Source organism: Mesocricetus auratus, unplaced genomic scaffold (genome assembly GCF_017639785.1).
Source record: "Mesocricetus auratus isolate SY011 unplaced genomic scaffold, BCM_Maur_2.0 Super-Scaffold_100041, whole genome shotgun sequence".
NCBI classification, from domain to species: domain Eukaryota; kingdom Metazoa; phylum Chordata; class Mammalia; order Rodentia; family Cricetidae; genus Mesocricetus; species Mesocricetus auratus.
The window spans coordinates 2271719-2295016 of NW_024429218.1; the positions used below are offsets into that span (position 1 = coordinate 2271719).

At 56.2% G+C, this 23298-nt stretch overlaps 1 protein-coding gene and 1 long non-coding RNA gene across 2 annotated transcripts; one reads left to right on the forward strand and one right to left on the reverse strand.

Moving 5' to 3' along the window:
* Positions 1 to 1513: 1513 nt before the first annotated feature.
* LOC121135698 lies at positions 1514 to 9739 on the reverse strand. The gene is made up of 2 exons (XR_005872793.1): positions 9349 to 9739; positions 1514 to 2515 (listed from the first exon to the last, which is right to left on the reverse strand). It is a non-coding gene; the product is annotated as an uncharacterized LOC121135698 (long non-coding RNA).
* A 1059-nt stretch (positions 9740 to 10798) lies between these two features.
* Rasd2 (RASD family member 2) lies at positions 10799 to 21678 on the forward strand. Its single transcript, XM_005077747.4, has 3 exons — positions 10799 to 11084; positions 16238 to 16517; positions 19311 to 21678. The coding sequence occupies exons 2-3, from the start codon at positions 16247 to 16249 to the stop codon at positions 19838 to 19840; spliced, it is 801 nt and encodes a 266-aa protein (XP_005077804.1). The 5' UTR covers positions 10799 to 11084; positions 16238 to 16246; the 3' UTR covers positions 19841 to 21678.
* The last annotated feature ends 1620 nt before the right edge of the window (positions 21679 to 23298 follow it).

Consider the following 23298-nt stretch of genomic DNA (forward strand, 5'->3'; position numbering starts at 1 on the left):
GATACAGGGGGAAATTAAAGGCTCCCAGTGGAAAGGAGGAAGAGCCAGAGGAGCCAGGAGCGCCCCCGGTCCCTGTGGGGCTCACAGGGGAAGATCAGGCCCTGGACTAGTTTCAAGATAAAGAGGAGCAGATGGCATCCTGGGGCTGATGCAGGGTTCCATGACAGTGGGGGTGAGGGAGGTCCCTTCTGTGAGATCTGTGAGAGCACAGGGCCTGGCATGAGCGTGCAGACTCAAGCTCCACGAGCCTCTGCCCCTAGAGCGCTATTGTATACACAGGGAAACCAAAGTCTACAGAGCTTCAGAGACTTACCCAGTTCCAACTGTTCACACACATAGGCCTGGCCTGGAGTGGCTTGGAGTGCATCCTGCTGGGGCTCTCTGCACCTGACCCAGCTCTAGAAACATCCTCGATGAGCCAGCTGCTGGAAAGACACAGCAGTCTAAATACTCCCTCCCAGCTGCAGTTACTGGACTTGGTGACTTGCTGAGTCCAACACATTGTTGTTCTAGAACTTTCCCCAGGTTCCTGGAACCTGCATTGGATGAGGCCTCAACCAGATCTTAGGCTCATGACCATAATGGATGATGAGTTTAAAGCTTGCCTGTGATGCATAGGGAGTACCAGGCAGGCTCAGAAATCTTAGGGAGACTATAAAAAGAAATAAGGAAAGACTGAGTTCTAGTCTCATCTCTACCCTGTTTGTAGTGTGACCATAGGTAAGCGGGGTCTTGCCAGGCCTTAGTTTTCTCACCTATGAGAAGATCTGTTTTGTGACTTTGCAAATTCCCTGTTCTCCTGCCCCAGTCTCCTGAGCACTGGTGTCTCAGGCATACAACCCCACACCCAGCAGAAGCCTTGTCTCTGCTCCTGGGGAATGGCAGGCCCTCCACCTCCGGTCGTTACTCTCTGACCTACTCCAGTGCTGTTTGGATATCTGCAGCTGTTAATTCAATGACTCTTTATGGAAAGATAAGACATCTCCTACAGGACAAAGTGGCCCCATTCCTTGTTAAGGAGGCAAGTCGAGGCTGGTCCCACGGCCAGGTTGAGGCATGTGAGCTACTGATTTCCACAGATCCATCCACCTCTCATCCATCTGCCTTTCATTACCTGTTCAACTGTCTTCTCATCCTCTCACCAAGTTCATTCCCCGGGTTGCCCACCCACCAAGCTGGAGGCTCGGGACTGGGGAGGAGCTAGGAGCGGGGTTCTGGGCCTTGAGCTCCTCTGAGATTGCACAGGCCTCACACATTCTTCCCTCACCTCTGATGCTGTGAGCAACAGATTAATGGACTGGTCTGGTCACCAGTCCATCTCATAACTGTTAGCTGTAGTGCTGGGAGAGCACTACAAACCAACATGTGACAGCTTTTAGGACCCAACACAGAGGCACTCAGCTCCATCACGTCCCACGGCTGAAACTGGGCTGTGGTTGGGTGGACTTGTCCCTGTTACAGACACTGTGGTCCCAGCAGAAGTCCGCCAGACAGTACTAGCCCAGCAGATGGGTATTGGTCAGCCTTACTTTAATGAAATACCCGAGGCCGCGAACTTATGAAAGGGGAAGGTTTATATAGGTCAGAGTTTCGGAGAGTATAGTCTGAGACTGGTGGCTTTGCGGCTTGGATTCTCCAGCACAGGCAGGGTACGGTGACAAGGATGCCCGTGAGAGCATGGCACCTGCAATGCCAGCCATGAAACACAGAACCAGTTCCAGCCATGAATACCGTCCCCTCGGGGCCGCACTGGCAGTAATCTAAGGGTACCGGCAATGCCACTCCTCTCGAAGCAGTGCCACGCCCTGGTAGCGCTTCCCTAGGAGCCAAGCTGCCAACACACAGACCTCTTGGGGATTTCAACGTCCAACCCATAGCACAAGCCATCCCCTCTTGAGTTGGTAGCTTCAAACATCAACGTTTTCTGGGTTTCCTCCATTTCGTGATGGACAAAGTGAGCTACTGCTCCACGCGGTCATGGCTCAGCATGCTGCTGGTGGGAAGGTTCTGGAACATTCCAGAAGGTCTTCTCCCTGAGTCGTTTCTCTCGACGTGGTCTTTCCTTCCAGCAGGACAGGCTCTGCTTGCCTTCGCCGTGGTGACTGTATTCCAGGGTCCCTGGTTCTCTCAGTCTTGGCTTTGTTTCTCCTGTGTCTACTGGTCAGCGTAAGTCCAGCGGCCTCCAGGGCTCCAGGCAGAGGAGCCACGGGTGGAGGGATGGGATTCAGGGACTGAGATGTGAATTGCCCTACGGCCAGGTGGGCTCAGCCCCAGAGCAGCATGCTTAGTCAGTGTGGCCGGCTCTGCTCCTCCATGGGGGGCTCTGCAGGACCCCACTGCCTCCACCCGGCCTCTCGAGCACAGCTTTCCAGTTCTCCATGCAGCCCCACAGCAGGGGACCACTAAAAGGGAAGAAATCACAGCAAGGCTGCAGCCATTAGCTCCCCGGAACATTGGGTTCTATTTTTGGTGGTTATGAGGTCGCTGGCCTCGATCCCCACTCTGCAACCGGCACCTGCGGAAGAGAAATCTCTGTATGCTGTACACCACAGGGAGCCTGGTGCCAAGGAGAGGGGAACAGCCTTCCGAAGGGCAGCAAAGCTCTGCCTAGGTTGGGCTGGGGTTCAGCCCCAGGGTCCAGGAAGGGTTATGTGTCTTGAGCATCTACTGAGTATTGAATACTGTGCTGTGGGCACATCTGCCCCTTGCTTTCCTTGGAGCCCTATCTTCTAGTCTCTGCTTCCCAGCCAGCATGAGGAGTTTTCTTTTTCAAACAGGCCACTCTTACTTTCCCAGGCTTTGTGTTTTCTGTCCTCTGTCTCTCATCTTGCGGATCCCAAGGCCTCTCTGGCCTCTCTTAGATCCCAGTCTCTCTCTCTCTCTCTCTCTCTCTCTCTCTCTCTCTCTCTCTCTCTCTCTCTCTCTCTCTCTCTCTCTCTCTCTCTCTCTCTCTCTTTTGCTAGATTGTGGACTCCCAGAGCTGGAATGCATCTCTTGAGTTACTGTTTGGTTGCTAGCCCAGCAGCAGCCTTTGCTGACTGACTGAACGAATGAGTGATTCCCATCCTAGCCCATTGGACAGATGAAATCACAGAGGCTCACAGAGGACTAGCTTACCTAGGACAAGACAGGCCGACAGGCAGAGACTGGATTTGATCCCACACATATTTGGTGGTCTAGTTTGTACCTTTCCTACCATATGTGACTCTCAAGGGCAAAAGCAAAGGCTGGAGATGGTGATGGGGAGCCCAAGGCTCCCTTTTGTCCCATTACTCACAGGCAGTGACACTAGAGGCGGGGCTAGCCTGGGGCTGGCAGCCAAGGTACCCAGTGACTGACAGCTTATGTACGCCTGGTCTGCAGACAAGGGAGCAGGCCAACAACTTGGCTGGCTAGCAGAGTTTGCAGGGCTCGGCTAGTTTTCAGGTCATAAGCACTGTCCGGTTACAGAAGTCTGGCAGAGATTCCACAACAGAAACAGGTCACGAGGCTCCCAAGAGCCACATGGACACCAGCACCCATGACAGAGTGCTTGTTCGGAGTCCCAGAGAGAAGTGGAGACTCAGTTCTACCAGATACTGCTGAGGGACCTCTTGGAGCTCCAGTCTCCTTGTGTGAAAAATGGGGAGTATCTGACTCTCTTCATGAGTGAGTGAGTTAATGCGCACACTGTCTTAGCGTTGAGTTCAGCACAAGGGACACAGTAAGCAAATATCAGGCTAGAAGCTTCATGTTCCTTCTGGCCGTCAAGTCACACTTGCCTCAGCTCCAATCTGCTGGTTTCCCTGGGCTTTTGGGAGGAAGGAGACACACAGAATGTCCTTCTCAAAGGGCAAGGATTAAGCAAGTTATGTTGTCTTTGTGTCTCCATCTGGACTATTCCAGGTCAAAGTCTGGGGGCCTGGAGAATGCCAGAAGAGGAACAGAAATGCCAAGGGCTCGGGATACAATGGGGACAATGATGGAGATGAGGATGATGATAGAGATGAGGGTGATGGTGATGGAGGTGATGATGATGATGATGGGGGTGATGATGGTGATGGAGGTGATGGAAGTGATGGTGGTGGTGATGATGGTGAAGATGGAGGTGTTGATGAAGGTAATGGTGATAGAGATGACGATAAAGAATAAGATGTGGACGATGGAGGTGATGGTGGAGACGATGGAGGTGGGGAAGGTGGGGACCGTAAAGATGATGATGGAGGAGGACATTAGTGATGGTTACAGAGATGGGGATGGAGGAGAGAATGGAGGTGATGGAGGAGATGGTGATAGAGGATGACCTTGTGGGTGAATGGATGAAAGGAAGGGAGAGTAAGTGGCCTCCTGGAGCATGTCCAGACAGACCTTGGCTGAGAGCAGTGTCATAAAAAGATGCAGGAACTTGTTCAAAGACCTGAACTTTTTCTGGTCCAGGCTTGGTCTCTTACCAGCCAGGTCACTTTAGGAATCGTGGCACATCCCTGAGCGACAGTTCTGCCACTTACAGGAGGTAGCAAACCCTGCCCAGCCAGCTGCAGGGAGCATCCACAGGGGTCCTGCATAGGCCACTTTACAGCAGCTGTTTTCAGAGCCCAGGAAAGCAGACAGTTCAGCACAGCCTGTCAGTCGCTTGCCCAGGTTTCCTCAGCCTCAGTTTCCCCCTCTACAAGCGAAGCTAGTAATACCCTCCCCGCAGAGAGCTGTGGCCTGACTGGAAAAGGTTCATTAGGGATGAAAAGATGGCTCCACAACTAGAGCGTTTGCTTCATAAGCAGGAGGACCTGAATTTGGATCCCCAGCGTCTGCACAGAAATCCAGGCATGGTGGTGTGAGCCTGAAACCCCCTCACTGGGAGGTGGAGAAGTTGGATCCCGGGGCTTGCTGGCCAGCATGGCTAGGCATCTGGTGAGCTTTCGGTTCAATGGGAGACCCAAAGATCTAAGTTTTCCATGGTGGTGGTGAATTTTAGACAGGGTTTCACATAGTCCAAGCAGTTCAAGAGCTGGTTGAGGTCTGGATAACCTGACAGGCTGTGTGCCAGTGCCCTGGCTTGGCAGGTGCTGGGAAACCAAACCCAGGCCTTTTGTTGGGCTAGGCTATACTCCACCTATAGAGTTACAGCGGAAATTGAAGGTAGAATTATTTGACTTAGACACCTGGCATTTACAAATGCATGTAACCATGCACACTCAAGTACACATATGCACATACAGCACGCATGCGCGCGCGCGCGCACGCACACACACACACACACACACACACACACACTCATGTAGTTACATGAATCAATCCAGTGTCTACAGGGAGGAGAGGCTCCATGCGCAGACCTCGTGGTCTCTAGGCCACTCCAGTTACTCATCTTGGCTCTTCCTGCTATAATGATCAAACCTCCCCGTCTTGTTGCATGCTGAAGAGAATTGCCCTGTACGGTGGGGCAGGTTGCTTACTGCTCCAGGATACTCAGCTGAAGAAACTGGCTTGTGTGCCCCTCAAAGTTTCGAGCCCCAATATAGGGCTGCCTCTGTTCAAGATGGGGCCTTTCTCTGCCTCGTACAGAAGTTACACAAGGGCTGGAAGACACCTATGTTGTGTATAGCGTGATTCATTCATGAAGACCAAGATGGGGCCTCGGCGCCTGTGGCCCAACATGCCTGCTGTTTGGAGGAGGAAGCTCACAGCTGTTCACTTACTTACGCTTACAAATAACACGTACTGTCTGCCCTCAAATGAGGTGTGTGACAGATCACCATCTGTGTGGATAGTGACGCCAGACACCAGGCGTTCTGACAGTAAGCTTAGGGAGGATACTGCACTGTCCCCATGTGTTTCAGGGACAGGTAAACCGGAGTTCAAATAGCAAAGGTGTGCCTCAAAGCAAGGGGTGCCATAGCCACAACTTCTCAGCACACAGGGAAGAAACACTGGCTCTTAGCAGCAGCTCTGCATGCAAAGACCAGGAGCAGAGATCCCGGAACCACAAACCAGCCGCACAAGCAACAAGCAGCGTACACTCTGGGAAATGGAGATAGGAGAGGTTAAGTAGCTGCCTCCAGGGGTACACAGCAATGTTGTCATGCTGGGCTCCTGATGAGGTACCACGAGACCTGTGGGGGCTGAGGAGTTTCCTACGTAGTCAGTTGGAATGCAGGGGAAGGCAGGCTCACAGGTTCCCTGGTGCAGGACCCTCTTGTACGCTTGTCCTCCACCCTGGGAATGTGTGAGGGACCTACAGTCAGGCCACTGACCAGCTGCTTCTGCCCTGACAGCATCTGTCCCAGTGCTCTGGTGACCAGTTTGTCTTTGTTTGCCCAAGTTTAAAACTGACCCATTGCCTAGCCAGGGCTGTCCAGAAGGAACACTGTGCATTCAACAGGAAGGAGCTCTGTGCTGGAAGCCAGCCCTGCCTCCTGAGGTTAGCTTTCATCAGCATGCGATCAACCAGGTCTTTGCAGAACAGGAAGGCTGGGCCAGGTGACTTCCAGGGCACTGACCAGAGCTTGCCAGCCTGGGCCATATCCAAGATCCCAGAAGGGCAGGAACGTCTCACTGGGCAGAGAGGTGGGGCTGGATGCTTCTCTCCAGCAAGCCCAGCTGGCCCAGGGCCTGTCCTTTGAGAGAGGTGACTCCAGCAAGCCTGGTTGTGCTGGCTGTATGCTGGGATCACTGGGGAGGATGCCCAGCACTGGAGCATTTAAATTAGCTGTGGAACTGGCACTCGGCTCTGCTTCATTTTTAAGTTCCCAGAGATAGGAACCAGTGTTCTAGAAAAACAGCCAGGGCCGGTGTGTGTGGGTGCACATTTGGTCAATGACTTACTTCTCTTGGGGACATTTATCTTGAGTCCCAGCTCAGCCTTCTTTTGGCTACCAGGTTAGAACAGCTCCTGTTGGGAGGACACAGTGGAAATGGCTCTCTGTGCTCTCTTCCCTTTGTCTTCAAGAACTTGTGTGTTCAGTTGAGCACAATTCAATAAGAATTAAAAAAAAACCCATGATGATACCAGGCATGGTGGCGCACGCCTTTACTTCCAGCACTTGGGAGACAGAGGCAGGAGGATCTCCGTGAATTTGAGGCCAGTCTGGTCTACAGAGCTAGTTCTAGGACAACTAGGGCTATACAGAGAATCCTATCTTGAAAACAAAAACAAACAGATAACCAACCCATCCAGCCAACCAACCAACCAACCAAGATGGCAAGATCTGCCTTTAGAGTTGAATTAGGCTTCATCCTCACTCCAAGGCACTCATATGCACATGGTGTGTGTGTGTGTGTGTGTGTGTGTGTGTGTGTGTGTGTGTGTTTATGTCAGTAGGGGACGGGGCATGTGTCCAAAATGTGGAGTAAGATGAGACAAGGTCTATAAGGAAGTCATCTTGGTGCAGTCCACTCTAGTTTATTTAACCCAATCCCATGAGGTCACTACTATTCTAACACCCATTCCATAGAAAAAGAAGTGGTGCACTCCTTTAGTCCCAGCACTCATGAGATCTCTGTGAGTTCTAGGCCAGCAAGGACTTCATAGAGAGACTTTGTCTCCAAAAAGCCAAAGGCTCATTCCCCTGAAGAAAAGAATTGGGCATTGATGGGGTGAGGTTAAGAGGACCAGTAGACTCACACCATCAGAAATACTAGGAGAAAGCTGCATGGGAGACAGTTCAGGAGTCTGCTTTGAAGGATGGGTAGAGTTCAACCCTGAGAAAGTGTTGCTAGAGATGGTGGGGACCCGTGTACACAAAGTTTGGAGTAGTGATGACCTGCTTTCTTAAGAACCTGGAAGTGATGTGATTTGCCCTGTGGGTCAGGCTGAGAGACTTTGATTTTATATCCCAGGTAATGGGGAACTCTTGAAAATCCTTGAGCAAGGCTGGCATTTAAAGAAAAGGCTTTAGCACTGCCCACAGAATCCACTAAGCAGGGCTCACAGGGGCTCACCCAGACTGATTGCAGAGGCGATCACGGAACTTGCAAGGCTCTATTTTAGGTCCTTTGCACACATGCTGTGGCTGTTTAGCTTGGGACCCTTTTCCGGCTACCGGGTTGCCTTGTCCAGCCTTGATCTGAGGGTTCGTGCCTGGTCTTATTGCATCTTGTTAAATGCATGTTTCGATGATATCCCTGGGAGGCCTGCTCTCTTTTCTGAAGGGAAACAGGGGAGCAGGGGATCTGGGGGAGATGGGAGGTCTGTGTGGGGAACATGGAGGAGTGGAGGGAGGAGTGTGTGTGTGGCTGTGGCCAGAATGTATCCAAGGAGAGAAGACTAAATCAATTAACGAAATGTTATGTGTTCAAAAAGAAAAAGGGAGAAAAGGTTTTAGGGTTATGGTTTACGGGAGAGAGGGAGCCACAGGGAGCGCAATGGGAGGGAGGAAGTCCCAGCAAGTGGTCCACCTGGAGACACCTGTGTGAGGGGAGGCTAAGAAACTGGTCATATGCGGTGGGGTTCCATGGCTACAGGAAGTGTCTGGGCACCTGTCTGTTGGCTGAACTATATGTATATTTTTTCAATCCAGGCTGAAACTGGGCCAGTCGGGTCCACCAGGGCTAGCCAGCACATTTGGATCCCGTCAATGGGGTATGGCCCACCCTTGGAGGACTTGGCAGAAAACCCAAGTGTTAGGTCCTGGCCCGGTGACCTGAGTCCTCCTGGCTCCAGCCTTCCTGCTGAAGCATGTCACTCTGCCTGCCTCCTGCTGCCAAGCTGATAGGCTCTGTGCAGCAAGCCCACTGCAAACCCTCCGGGCTGAAGACGGTTCCTAGGAGTCAAGTCTGGTTTGGGAAAGGGTACAGGGCTAGGATCTTGTCACTTGCCTGCTACTGGTGACCTTGGGCATGTCCCTTAGCCACTCTGAAGCCTAGACTGGGGCCTTAAATACAGCCCAAATGGGGCTGACCATCCACCGCTTCCAGCTCCGCCTTCCAAACCTTTCCCACGTTCCCTCACACAGTACCCTTGGGGAAGAGCAAGATGGCTTAAGGTTGGATGGGACAAGCCCATTGCCTATGTTTTATCCGAGGCCAGGTTAATGGCTTTATCACTCTATAGACCTGGCAGTATTGATGCCCATTTTAAAAACGACACACACACACACACACACACACACACACACACACACACACACACACACACACACACGGTCCATAGACTTCCACACCCGGTCCAGGATGAAACATTTGGATGTTGAGAGATCTCTCACCCAGTCCTTCACTCTGGAGGAGGCTGCGCCCCAATGGGGCCACCCCCAGACCCAAGCCCTGGAATTGAAGGGTTCATAGTGCCCGCCCTTTCCTGGTCCACTCGGAGAAATCAGCAGAAGAAAGTCTTTGCTTTGACCCAATGAACGTCCACCTCTCCCAGGCCTCACCTACCTCCCTGCACCGAGGCAGGCTCCAGCTGGAGTTCAGAACCCTTGCTTTGTTTTCGGCTTGTTTTATATGAACCTTCTATTTATGGCCTGGGACACGGGCTTCCCATGTAAGGCAATGATATTAATGAGATTCTGAAAAAATGTGTTTGGGAGTAGCGGGTCTTGGATTAAAGCAAACATTAGGAAGTATGCGGCCTGTGGAAACAAGAATGCCTGGTGTCCAGCCTGGTTCAAAGCTCTCACTAGCATAGCATGCCCTGGCTCTGTCCGGGACAGGCAGGGCCCGTGTCCCATGATACCGAAGGCCAGCGGAGGTCTCCCTGGACAGTGCCCTCTGAGCTGCATCCGTTGGCCAAGGTGATTCAGGGCCCCTCGTGGCTGCACGTGCACCGCCCATGTGCTCTGCAGGCCAAGAGCTCGCAAAGGGAGCGCAGGCCTGGCCTGGGTTCGGGGCGAGCCTGGGTGGGCATCTGAGGGTGTATGGGGTTGGTTCGCTGAGGGCGAGGCTGGGGCCCAGGTCAGGGGCGGGTTCCCACGGCCTGGATTGGCGTGCGGACGAATGCGTGCGCAGTGTCAGCCTCCCAGGCCCGTGCCGTGCGGCCTTCCGGTCACGGTGCGCGTAGCCGAAGCCTCGGGACATCCATCCCGCGCCCCCCCCCGGTCCCAGCCCCACGCGCCCGGGCACGCGTAGCCCCGGATCGCCGGGGCCCAGAGACCGGGGCGGGGCGGGGGCGGGGCCCGGCCGCGGGACCCTCTGCTGATTGGCCGCTGGCGGCGGGGGCGGGGTGCGGGAGGCCAGACGCCCGCGTTGGGCAGGTGGGCTCAGGACGCGTCGCGCAAAGAGGGCTCGAGGCTGGCGCCGGAGACGCCGTCCCGAGCCTGAACTGGGGCCACTAGGGGAGGACTCGGAGACCTCGCCCGGCCGCTGAGAGCCGCGTTCGCCTGCGGGAGAGGGCGAGGGAGGAGCCAGCCCCAAGAAACTTCTCCTCCCTCGGGGAGGGGAGGCGCCGTGTCGAGTGGCGCCGGCTTCGGGAGAACTTGGTGCCGCTGAGCCTTGGGGCGGCGTTCAGGGCGCCCCCCTCCCACACACGCGCCGAGCTGAGCCAGCGGCGCCCGGCGACGAGCGAGCCGCGCTCCTTTCCACAGGGTCGAGCTGCAGGGCGGCAAGGCGCCGGCAAGGCCGCGCGGCCCGGCTCGCAGCCCCTCCGCCCTGCCCACCGCCACCCGGGAGGACGGGAGAAGGAGGCAGCGTAAGCGTCCAGGCGCGTTCGCAGGCTGACGCACCCATCGTCACCTCCAAAGGCCCCCTGAGGCTCCGGGGTCCGGTCCTTCATCCCCGGAGTCGTCCTCCCCTCTCTCCCCACCCCCAGCGCTGAGCCCCAGGCGGGGACACCCCGCCTCGGAAGTCCCCGTACCTCCGCGCACCTGGCTCAGCCGGAGTCCCCGGTGTCGGGGCAGGGCAGGGCCGCCGGCGGCGAGCCGGAGCCAGCCCAGCGCCCTGGCCCCGCCGAGCCCTCGGAGCCCACCCATGGGGCTCCAGCTCCGCGCGCCTCCTCGCCCGGCTGTGCTCAGCCCAGCTCGGAGCACCGCGCGCAGGAGGATCCGTACTCGGTGACCCTGGAGCCCCCTCAGACGCCGGGAGACTCGAGGGCCGGAGCGGCAGGCGGTTCCCCGCACCTCCAGGAGCTTTCAGGCAGCCCTCCAAGCCGTGCTCGGGGCCCGGCCCGCTGTTCCCAGGTAAGGGAGGCACCCCGGTGGAACGGGGGAGCTAGCTAGGTGGAGTGGGGAAGCCGGTTGGGCAGAGGAACGCAAGCTGAGTGACGCTGGCTTTTCATGACGAGGGAAACTTAAACGGAGCCTACTACGTGACCGGGTGCTTTACCCACATAGAGAATTATGCTCACCGGGCACCTAGCCTACATCAGGTGGTTTCTAGCCTCTTACATAGCCCAGGGAAGATGGTTTATTGAGCTCTTGTATGCTCCGTTTGTCTCGGGGGCTTCCGTTTAGATCAAGAACCAGTCCGTTTTTAAAAGGAGGCAACTGAGGCAGTTGCCTTTGCTAGACTTAACCTCTTCCGCAGGACCTCCTCGGAGGAAGAAAGACCAGGGATTCTTTACCTGTCTTGAGGCCCTTGAGCTTCGGAGCAAGACTCCCTGCCATAAGGGCCTCCTGTACTCAGCTGGCCAGTGTGTGGGATCGCTGACAGGCCTCAGTCTCCTGCCCACTACTCTGGAGAGAATGAGGAAGGGACCTGGAAGGGTCTGGAGCCCCGGCCTGCTTTGGATCCTCTAATTCAGGTTTCCCCTAAGCCTCAGAGGAATAAGATGGGGTCCCCACAAGTTATCCACTGGGCTGGGAGCAGCCAGGTGCCACAGCTGTTCTGAGAGCCCCAAAGGAAAGAGTCCTGTGTTGATGGGAAGGCTGCTGGCTACCTGACCGCGCTGGGTTTGTTCTACCTGATGTCTAACAGAGGCATGAGCTGAGTGAGCAGGCTAGTTCACTCAGAGTTGCTGGGCTGGCACACAGCGGAACTGGTGAGCCAGGAGCAGATCTCCCTGCTCTCTCTCTGCCTTGGTGAGCTCCCCAGGATGGGTAGGGTGGCGCTGTGTAGGGCCTGAGACACCCCAGAGTGTGGGTCCTAAGAGGTGGCGGTTGTGCAGCCGGGTAGTATGGGGTGGTGTGGCTAACCTCGCTCTGGGGGCCGCACAGTGGACTGGTGTGGTGAGCCTGGCTCTGAGGTGCTCCCAGGGGGCTCATTCAGACTCTTACCCAGTTGTCCTTACCCACCTGCCCTGCCCAGCTTCCACCAAGCCCTGGGCAGACACTGGGGAAGAAAGTGAGTGGCCCACAGTTGCACTGCCTGTCAGCTGGCTGCCAGGGTATGCAGGGAGTCCTGGGCAGAGTGCTATCCCAGCTGCCTGGAGGGAGCACGGAAAAGGGACTGTCACAGGAGTCACAGGGCCATTCCCTGCCCAGTGCCACCTGGGGGCTTCACCAAGCAGAGCTGTTTGGAGGAGACTGCAGTTTAGGCCACTAGAGGGGTAGGGGTGGCTTTTTGTAGAGTTGAGAGGTCAGGTTTTACCGCCAAGGAGCCTGCCTATAATCCCAGACAGGCATCTGCTGTGTGGACTCAACTTTTCTGAGAGCCAGAGTCCCTACCTGTCCCCTGGAAAGTTCCTCGTAGGAATAAAGAGCCCCTGCGTGGCAGGTGCCTGCTGGTGGTGGGTTCTTTCCTTGGGGACAGTCCCACTCCCAGCACCCTGTTTACATTCGGGCTCTCTAATCTTTATTTTGTTTTTGAGACAGGGTTTCTCTGTAGCTTCGGAGCCTATTCTGGAACTCACTCTGCAGGCCAGGCTGGCCTCGAACTCTCAGAGGTCTGCCTGCCTCTGCCCCCCGAGTGCTGGGATTAAAGGCTTGCGCCACCGCCACCTGACTCGGGTTCCTATTCTTACATTCAGTTTCCCGCTTCTCTAGGCCACCAGGGTTGGATGCTGGGAAGGAGGGCCCGCCCCGTGCGTCTGTCCTGCACTTTAGGGGGCACCTCCCACCATACGGTGCTCGTCTGCCCAGTGGCAGCTGCCCACTGGCGAAGCTCTCATCCTAAGGCCCTCACGTTCCCCGCTGAAGGCATACCTAAAGCAGGCTGTGAGTCCACGCTGTGCAGTTGCAGCTCTGTGTACACATAAGGTGCTCAGTAAGTGACCCCTGGATGGGAGAAACTGCAGATTACTCTACAACCCTCTCGCTCCCGCTCCCCAGCCATACTCTGGCTATGAGACCACCTCCCTTCACCCAGTCTACCTGCCTGGCCCTGGCTATGCTGCCCCGGGTCCCCGAGTGTGGCTTTGTTCTCCCAGAGCCACCCACCCAGTCCTTGTGCAGGGAGGAGGGCTGCTGACGGGGCCCCTCCTCCAGATGGAGGGCATCGCCTCCTGGTCCCATCGTCTAGTCCAGAGCTCCAAATACACAGGGACTGAAAGGAGGGAGTCAGAGGGGGCGGCAGGCAATCAGAAAGAGAGGAGGAGGAGGAGGAGAGAGAGAGAGAGAGAGGCAATCAGAAAGAGAGGAGGAGGAGGAGGAGGAGGAGAGAGAGAGAGGCAATCAGAAAGAGAGATAGAGAGACAGAGAGACAGAGGCAATCAGAAAGGAGAGAGAGAGAGGCAATCAGAAAGAGAGAGATAGAGAGACAGAGAGAGAGACAGAGGCAATCAGAAAGGAGAGAGAGAGGCAGAGAGAGACAGAGGCAATCAGAAAGAGAGAGATAGACAGAGAGAGACAGAGGCAATCAGAAAGGAGAGAGAGAGAGGCAATCAGAAAGAGAGAGAGACAGAGGCGATCAGAAAGGAGGAGGAGAAGGAGGAGAGACAGAGACAGAGAGGGAGAGAGATAGACAGAGAGAGAGGCAATCAGAAAGGAGAGAGGGAGAGAGAGATAGACAGAGAGAGAGACAGAGGCAATCAGAAAGGAGAGAGACAGAGAGAGAGAGAGAGAGACAGAGGCAATCAGAAAGGAGAGAGGGAGAGAGAGACAGAGACAGAGACAGAGAGAGAGGAGGCATGAAGGAAGGGACAGCCGGGAGGGAGTCTGAAAGAGGAAGCATCAGGGCGAGGGCGGGCGGGCAGGGAGTTAGAAATTGGAGACAGGATCAGAGAGGGGTGGAGACAGAGGAGGACCCGAGGCTATCTGTGACAGACCTAGGCTTTTCACATGGCCTCAGCCACGTGGGGCTGCGTGAGGCGCCCAGATACCTGGATGACAGGTGACAGGGCTTCTGACTCCACCCCACAGGAGGCGCCCAGGGGAGCCCTAGGGCCCTGTGGGCAGAGGCTCCCCTGCTGCCCGCCGGCCTCGCTGTTTCTAGCCTGCTTGACCCTACAGTGGGAAATAATGGGCAGATCTCAAACCCCAGAGTGGGGCTGGGGAACGGGAGCGAGAGGGTTGTAGAGTAATCTGCAGTTTCTCCCATCCAGGGGTCACTTACTGAGCACCTTCTGTGTACACAGAGCTGCAACTGCACAGCGTGGACTCACAGCCTGCTTTAGGTATGCCTTCAGCGGGGAACGTGAGGGCCTTAGGATGAGAGCTTCGCCAGTGGGCAGCTGCCACTGGGCAGACGAGCACCGTATGGTGGGAGGTGCCCCCTAAAGTGCAGGACAGACGCACGGGGCGGGCCCTCCTTCCCAGGACTTTGTCCTCTCTGTGCCTCAGTGTCCTCATCATCTGCCTTCTGGGTCACTGAGGGGTGGAGCAGGTGTATGCCTGGCACCCACAGCACTGTGACATATATTAACTGCAAAACAAATGTCAGCAGTGTTATTATTCTATACTTAGCCTATGCTTGGCATGTGCCTGGGCTTGGCACAGGAGTGATGGTTCTGGTGCTAGGCCTGGGCCCACAGTGTGCTCAGCTGCCATTCATTCCTGGAGGGCATGCTGCAGGCTGCGAGCTGGGAGCATTTACACCATGGAAATTGACAAAGGACACCAAGCAAGCCTTTTGTGTTGTGTTTTGTTTTAGGAGAGAGGGTTTCTTCATGTAGCCCTAGTTGCCTTGGAACTAGCTCTGTAGGCCAGACCAGGCTGGCCTGGAACTCACAGAGATCCACCTCCAATCAGGGCTTTTAGGAAAGGCGGAGGACCTCAGGCAGGCAGGCATGATCAGAGTGGGCTCATGCCTGGAGACTGGCACCTAGGAGGATGTCACTCAGCCCTGGTGGCCATCGCAGACCCTGGCCCCATGATCGTCGGGTCGTGACGATGACAAATGGCTGGGTTGTTCAGAGAGGCTGTGGTCCTGAGTCTGTGCCGCAGAGCTGCCTCCAGAACATTCCTGAAGACGCCCGTGTGCGGGGCTGTGGCCCCGCTCGCCCACTCAGGCTGTGCTTTGTGCTCAGCCCACAACGCGTGGTGGCCAGCCCGGAGCACAGCGTTTCTGCAGGCCCCTGTCTCGCCGTTCTGGGGTTAGCAAGCTGTCCTGTGTGTGTGGACACCTCCTTGCTGAGAGGAGACGGTCAACAGCCTGCAGAGAGGTGGCATTTGGGGTGAACTCTGCAACTAGAGGAGAGGACGTGGGCCTGAGGGAGCCTAGGGTCGGAGACAGCAGAGGAAGGGGCTGAGAACAGACCCCGGTAACCCCAGAAGTCTGCATAGGTCCCCTGGGATCAAGAGTCTGAATCTCCACCCCGCCCATGAGGCTAAGAAGTTCCCATAGATAGTTATGGGTTTCCCTCCAGAGCTTCAGTCCTTGGAGTCCTGAGGCTTGCGTCCCCCCCTCCCCCACTCAAACTCAGGTTGCTTAGAGGCAAAGGTTACGGAAGCCAGCAGTGACCCATATGTGAGAAGGAGCCCAGCGAGATGCAAATCCAGGGTAAATCCAGGGAGGTGACTGGGGGGTTGGCAGAGAAGTGGCCTGGACTGCCGAACTTCTCTCCTTCCTACTAGGGCTGCAGAGCCACGGGACACCTCTGTTTAAGAAACGTAGACTGACAGCTGAGCCCCATGCCAGACCTTGGATCCAGGCAGGTGTGGAGTAATGAGTGGGCGCTGTGAGAGAAGCCTGCCCCCTAGTGGTGGTTGCTGCTTTGGGACTGTCAGCCGTGCAGGGAGAGGGGCTCAGAGGTGCCGCTCCCTGCCCGGTGAGCAGCAAGGCTGGGAGGCTCTGCTTGGTTCTGTGCTCAAGTGTGTGAGGATGGGTCAGTGAGCAAGTCGAGAAGAGGAATAAGAAGTTGAGAGGCCCTGGATGAATGACCGAATGAGGCAGTGGCTCCAGCCCTGAGGTCATGGCCAGTGGCTTCTGTTTTACACCAGAAAGCAGAGACCTAGACAGGGGTCACAGAGGGGAGGCCAGGAGGCTCCCTGACCCTGCCTCCTCACTTCTGCCGCAGCCCCGAGCCATGATGAAGACCTTGTCCAGCGGGAATTGCACGCTCAGCGTGCCGGCCAAGAACTCCTACCGAATGGTGGTGCTGGGCGCCTCGCGCGTGGGCAAGAGCTCCATCGTGTCCCGCTTCCTCAACGGCCGTTTTGAGGACCAGTACACGCCCACCATCGAGGACTTCCATCGGAAGGTGTACAACATCCACGGGGACATGTACCAGCTGGACATCCTGGACACCTCTGGCAACCACCCGTTCCCCGCCATGCGCAGGCTGTCCATCCTCACAGGTGAGGCGACTGAGGACACAGGACGGCGGCCCGCACTTCCGTGTAGGGAAGCCGCTTCCTGCCAGGCAAATGCCCTGTGGCTGTCCCACGCACCTAGATCAGGGCCCTCAGCGGTTGACACTCCGTAACAGCCGTGGCTCCTGCTTAGAGACTGGCATGTGTCTAGGCTTCACAGCTAGCCGGTGAGACAAATGCTTGCTGTCATTTTACAAGGGGGAAACTGAGGTAGAGTTTGGAAGCACTGCTCGTGACTCTTGTTGAGGGACCTATCCTGTGGCCTGTCTGCCCCTCTGGGAGCAGTGTCTGGAGAAGGACAGGATTGTGGGCCACCAAAGGCCTTCTGGTGATAGGGCGCTGGCTGTCGGGGGCCTTCCCTGAAGCCAGTGTTGAGTTGACCCATGTCTCTAGTGTGAGCACTGTGGGGTAGGACCATGCCTTCAGCTACTGGACGGAGGCAGGAAGGACCATCATGAACCCCCTCAAGGGTTGGGGTGACAACTCAGGAAAGGTGCTCTTTGAGAACAAGGACCAGCATTTGATCCCCAGCACCCACATCCAGATGGGTGGTGAACACCTGCTATCTCAGCACTGGGGAGGCAGAGACTGCGGGTGCCTGGCAAGCGCTTACTGGCCAGCCAGCCTACCCTGATCAGCAGCTTCTAGATCCTTGAAGGTGGGTGGTGTCACGGGAGCAACGTGCAATGCTGGCCGACACGTCACACAGACACACATACAGAATGACAGTTTATAGAACAAGACGTTCCCGCTGAGAGACACAGACTACCCCTTTCTTCCCATTCACGGGCTTCACGGGCTGTTTTAGAGCACTGTGGCAGGCTCCCTTCTGGCCATGGAGCTCCCCCTTCCAGGACACTTTTCTGTCCCAGAATGCTCGTGGGGCCCTCCACCCCAGATTCCGAGAGGGGAGGGCCTTGCCTCAGGAACCCAAGGTGGACCTGGGTTCAAATCCTGAGCCTGGGATGTAGCATAGTGGTGTCACTGACAGTGCCTTTGTGACCTTGCTCCACATGTAGGACAGCTGCCTGTAAAAGGTGAGTCTGTGGGAGAGCTCTTCCTGTTCCGGAGGGGACTGGATGCCCACTGGTGGAAATGTGCATACTTCAATGCTAATTTTCAACTGTACAAGGGATGCAAAGACAACTTTCCACCAGACTGTGCTTATTAGGCACCCGCTGCCCCATCCCAGGCCTCTGACTCACAGGTGCCAGTGCCCTGACTTTCATCCTGTACCCTCTGAAAGCACACACTCTGGTCTGGTTCCTGTGTATTGCATTCCAAGTACATCTATCTGTCGTTGCTTTGCTCACCAGCCCAGCCCAGGCCTCCTTTTCCAGCCTGCTTCTGGGTACAGGAGATGCTCAGGGTTGCTCACTCCCACGAGCTTTTCCTGCAGCTGCTGGCCAGCTGGGCTGGGCTCTGATGCCTGACATTTGCCGTCTCAGATTTGAGTACTTTGGGGCTATGAGTCCGCAGGGGTAGGGCTTAGTCGAACGGGACAGAATGAGGCTCGGCGGCAGGGCCAGAGCGGTTGGCAGTTGAGGCCCCGTTTATCATCCCAGCCTTTCCTCTCAGGAGACCAGTGCGCAGGCCCAGGGGCAGGTGGGTGGGCTCTAGTGGGGTGTTGTGCCTCTGTGCCCTACCCGCAGCTCATGCTGGGTGTGTGTCACTGTAGGGGACCAGAGAGGAGGCAACGGTCCCAGGCTGCACTGCTCAGCTGGGCCCAGTGGCTGGCCCGCTGCCTGCAAGTCAGGCCTCAGGCCCACACTCAGGGCTGTAAGAGCTGAGGGGGAAGGTAAAGATGGGAAGGGTCTTGGAGGATGCAGTTGCTACTCGGAGGTGACTCACTTGGCACGGCAGCTGGCGGCTGGCCCACACACCTGTGACCCTTCCAGGGTGTTCTCTAATCGCTGGGCAGCTTCAAGGCCCCCTTAGTGTGGGCCGCGGTCTCTTACTTACTGCATGGTTCACCGTAGAATCAGAGAGCACAGGCCAGGTGAGGACCAAATCAGGTCACAGATGTGGCCCAGTCACATTTGAGTTGTGTGACCTTGGGCAGGCTGTTTGCCTTTTGCGAGCCTTAACAGAAGAGTAATAAAATCTTCCCCATGGAGGTATTGTGAGGTGCCAAGGAAACAGCAGGTGTGCACAGTGCTCAGCTCCGGGGCGGGGCCTCTTGTGAGCATTATTGATGCCTGATGTGGCTGAAAGCGGGCCACCCTGCATGCATTAGCTCCAATCACCCTCCTGCGAGGCGGTTTCATTCACATGATGTGGGAGGGAAAGTTGAGGAGCTCGGAGATTACTCGGACTCTTCAAGGTCACACAGCCGCTAACTTGAGGTAAGAGGCAAACCTAGGCCCCCTCTCACCAACATCCTCCGCCAAACAGAAACACCAGTGCTTGCCAGATTCCTGTTGTGGGCAAGGTACTGGTGCTGGCTCTGGGTGTGGCTGAATAAGGCCAGACAGACTTCTGTGTCCACAGGAGTTCTCCAGGAGTTATTGCGCAGCCCCTTAGGGGTGACTGGGTGCTCCACAGTCCTGAAAGGAAACAGGAGGGCTGACCACATCTGAGTTCAGCTAGGCGTGCCATACTTTACCCACAAGCCCCTCTGAGCCTTGGCTCCTTTCTCTGGCAAGTGGGGACAGTGATAGCAGATACCCTGAGGAGGTCAGTGTTTGCAGGGTTCCTAAGTGGCAGCTGACAGGACCCGTGCTGAGTGGGGCACCAGGCCAGCCTGTCACTCGATCACTTGCCTCATTCCTCCCACAGGCGACGTCTTCATCCTGGTGTTCAGCCTGGACAGCCGGGAGTCCTTCGATGAGGTCAAGCGCCTGCAGAAGCAGATCCTGGAGGTCAAGTCCTGCTTGAAGAATAAGACCAAGGAGGCAGCAGAGCTGCCCATGGTGATCTGTGGGAACAAGAACGACCATAGCGAGCTCTGCCGCCAGGTCACCGCCATGGAGGCTGAGCTGCTGGTGTCTGGGGATGAAAACTGCGCCTACTTTGAGGTGTCTGCTAAGAAGAACACGAACGTGAACGAGATGTTCTATGTGCTGTTCAGCATGGCCAAGCTGCCCCATGAGATGAGTCCCGCACTGCACCATAAGATCTCCGTGCAGTACGGCGACGCCTTCCATCCCCGGCCTTTCTGCATGCGCCGCACCAAGGTCGCAGGTGCCTATGGCATGGTCTCACCCTTTGCCCGCCGCCCCAGTGTCAACAGTGACCTCAAGTACATCAAGGCCAAGGTCCTACGGGAGGGTCAGGCGCGAGAGAGGGACAAATGTAGCATCCAGTGAGAGGCAGGGACATCGGGGAGGGGGCTTGGGCAGTGCCTTAAGGGAGGTGGCTAAGGATTCCCACTGCCCACAACCCACGGGGCCCTAGGCATGTATGCTGTGTCCGTCCTGACTCCTAGCCACCTCTTGTGAGTTCTTACGTCTGGCTCCTTTGTGGTAGGACAGATACATGTTTGGGGACATGTCTGCACTCAAGCTGAGACAGCTTTCAGTGTCCTTAGAGTGGGAGGAATGCAGAAAGACCAGGAGTCCTACGTCAAAACAAGATGCTCAGTACAAGTCACAGGATGAGAACGTCCCAGCCAGATTCCCTGGTGGCCTTGGCTTCCTCTATGCTTCTGGAGAACCCCCCCCCCCTCAGGGTCTTAGCTCCTGCCTTCTGGCCCAGCAGTGTGTACCCACCCCTCCAACTTAGCCAGTGGCCACCCTGACATTGAGCTGAGAGAGAGAGAGACAGAGAGAGAGAGAGAGACAGAGAGAGAGAGAGAGAGAGCGCTGTGTGTGTCTGTATGTGATGACATCTTCATGTCTCCTGGCTCCTCTCCCAGGCCCCTCCATAGGACATTGCTTCTTGTTTTGAAGTTGTTTCCCATTCTGTCTGCAGTGGACACGAAGTCCCTGTATGGTAAGAGCCCAGTGAGCTGCCTTTGGCCAGGCTCCCCAGTTCAGATTGTTGCTTTCACTGGGTCCCTTCCTCCCTGCTCCCAGGCGGCTGTGCAGCTGGATCCCGCCCTGTGTTCACCAGCTCACAAATGAGCCCGCAGCACCATGGTCACAGAAGGCCAGGGTGCCCCTCCTGCCATTGGGGTGACTCTAATCCCCTCCACACTCCTAGCGAGATGAAGACAGCTCTGTCTGGATGCGGCTTTCTTCTGCTGTAGTTCCTCAAGCTCATGCTGAGCAACTGCCAGATACTGGGTTCTGTGCGTTAGGCAGCAGGGAGTGAGGGGTCCTGTATGTCCCCCACTCTGGCCTCTGCCCACCCATGAGCCCTTCTGCACACACAGCTGCCAGAGGCATGGGAGCATCTGAGAGCCTGAGCTGAGCCCCGGATAGGTTGGAGGGTGGGTCGTGGTGGATCTTCTAGTGCTGTCTCTGCTGGGTGCTTCTCTCCCCGGCGCAGGAGTGGGACGAGGGATGATTGTGACCCTGAGAACCAAGGGCCCTGTTCAACGCTCAGTGCACGTGTGTCTCTTCCCCCAACGGTACCGGAGCTGGCCCGTTGAGATGGCTCAGTGGGTAAGGGCACCTGCTGCCAAGCTGTCCAACCTCAGTTTGATTCCTGGGATCCACACGGTGCAGGGGGAGAACAAAGTCACCCTTTGACTACCACGGATGCACCATGGTCCCTGCGTACACACAAAGTCCTGAAGCCAACGGTTACCGAAAACCATAGGAATCTGCTAGTTCATTCCCTCAGGACCCAGAAAGTGAGTGACTGACCCCGGGTCTCATGCTGCCAGCTGGACCAGCCACACACACTGTGTTGTTCCCTCTCTTCCGGGGCTCCCAGTGGCAGGGATTTGGACCACGTCACACACCACACCCCTCCGCCAGTGATCACAGGTTACCCATGGATGCTGTATACGTTGTCACCTGTAACCACGCCCCAGTCCCAGCTCTGCACAGCCAGGCCTGGCCCTAACTGTGTCCTCACCTCCACACCTGCTGCTCGGACAACTGCCTCAGCACCCGCTTCTGTCCTGCAGTAAGCACCTGCCCCCTGCCAGCCCAACCCTGAGAGTGTGCCAGGTTCTTGTCCAGGCCTGGTCCCATCCGGTCAAGCTCCACTGCCCGGACCTCTGTGTACACTATCAATTAAAGTTGGTTTGTTAGCAGCTGTGCCCTTGGTGTTAGTTTGCTGTGTTTCCACGGGGGGGGGCTTCCCCCTGGGCCAAGGTCCCCCTGCGTATCACACAGTCTTCAAGTTCAAATTGGGAGGATGAAACCCAACTAAAGAGATTGGGCTTGGTCCGATGCGGTCAATAGCAGTGGTGTCTCCAGGGGTAAGTGACTAGTGTCTGGAAGATTGTTGATCATCAAGACTGGATGGGGGACCAGGCGTGGTGGCACATGCCTGTTGTCCTGGGTACTTGGGGGACCGTGGCAGTAGGATTGCCAGAGCAACCTGCCTGGGAATGTGAATCTGCTGTCTCTAGTGAAAACGATAGGATTGCTCCAGGTCTCTGCAGGGAGGGCCACAGATGCTGTTCAACACTTTCCAGAACACAGGACACACTCCATAGGGATGGTGGGCAGTGTCACGCAGAAGGCCAGCTCACAGGAGGATACTCTCAGGGGTGGGCTGGCAGCGGGCAGGTGTTTACTGCAGAACAGAATTGGTTAGGTATGTCACTTTCTGAATGGCAAAAACAGTGTCCTTGTGAAGCAAGAAGGGATGGGCTGTGTTTGGGGACAGCCCCTGGAGGCACAGATGCCTGGCCCTGAATGGCCCCATGAGTGATGTTTCATGTGGCTGAGTTCTTCTCTCTGGGCAGAGTGAAGGGCAGGGAGGTGGCTGCTGTTAACCCACCTCAAGCACATTCGTGGCCATTTCCATGGGACACCTGTGGCCCATACGCCCTGTAATGAGTTGAGTTGAACATAGAACTCAGGTGCCTGCCCAATAGCCATGTGAATCATGGTTCTGGACCATGGGTGCCTGACCCCTTCATGGTGAGGACAGGACTTTCAGCCGGGCATGTGGCTGTGAGCAGAGCAGATGGAGACCAGAGAACAGGACAAGGACCCTGCCCACAGGGCCTGGAAGCCAGTGAGGAGCCCCAGTCCCTGTAGGGACACTTGCAAGCAAAGTAGGCTAGGCTGCGTTGGGCATGGGGAGAGCGCCTTGCCTACCCATTCACCCAGCTCCTCTAGCCCTCGGCCCCGTTTTACATGGGTCTGAGTGTGGTACAAGCCCCTTGGGCGCTTTCTTCATCACGTCTTTTGTAGAATGAGACACGGAAGTGACCACTCTCTGGTGCTGTAGTCCTGTCTTGCTATCCAATATGGAGAGCTAGATAAGAGGTGCAACACCTCGAGTGTCCTGCCCGGTGTGTGTGTCAGAGCCTAGCGCATAGCCCCGTTGCATAGCCTCCACATCGGACTTTGGGTTAATCCCGTCGTCTCAACAAACACCATCTACAGACGGCTGGTGGGCAGGGACCAGCTGGGCCAGATGTGCACAGAACCGCCGTCCCAGCCCTGATTCTGCTAGTATTCCCATTGCGTAACCCAGAACTGCTGGCTCCTCCCCTCCCCCCATCCATGCTCCCTCCTCCCTCCCCTCTCTGCTCCTTCCTGCTCCCACAGTTCTGGCACTAGGATGAGGTTAACAGCGAGGAAGACATTTTCAACCCCGGAAAGGGTAGAATGGGCTGTTAGGAGGCTGCCCCTCCTGGAGGGACCGAGACTGGCCTGAGAACCTCATGCCAATTAAGTCTCCTGGCCCCTAAAGT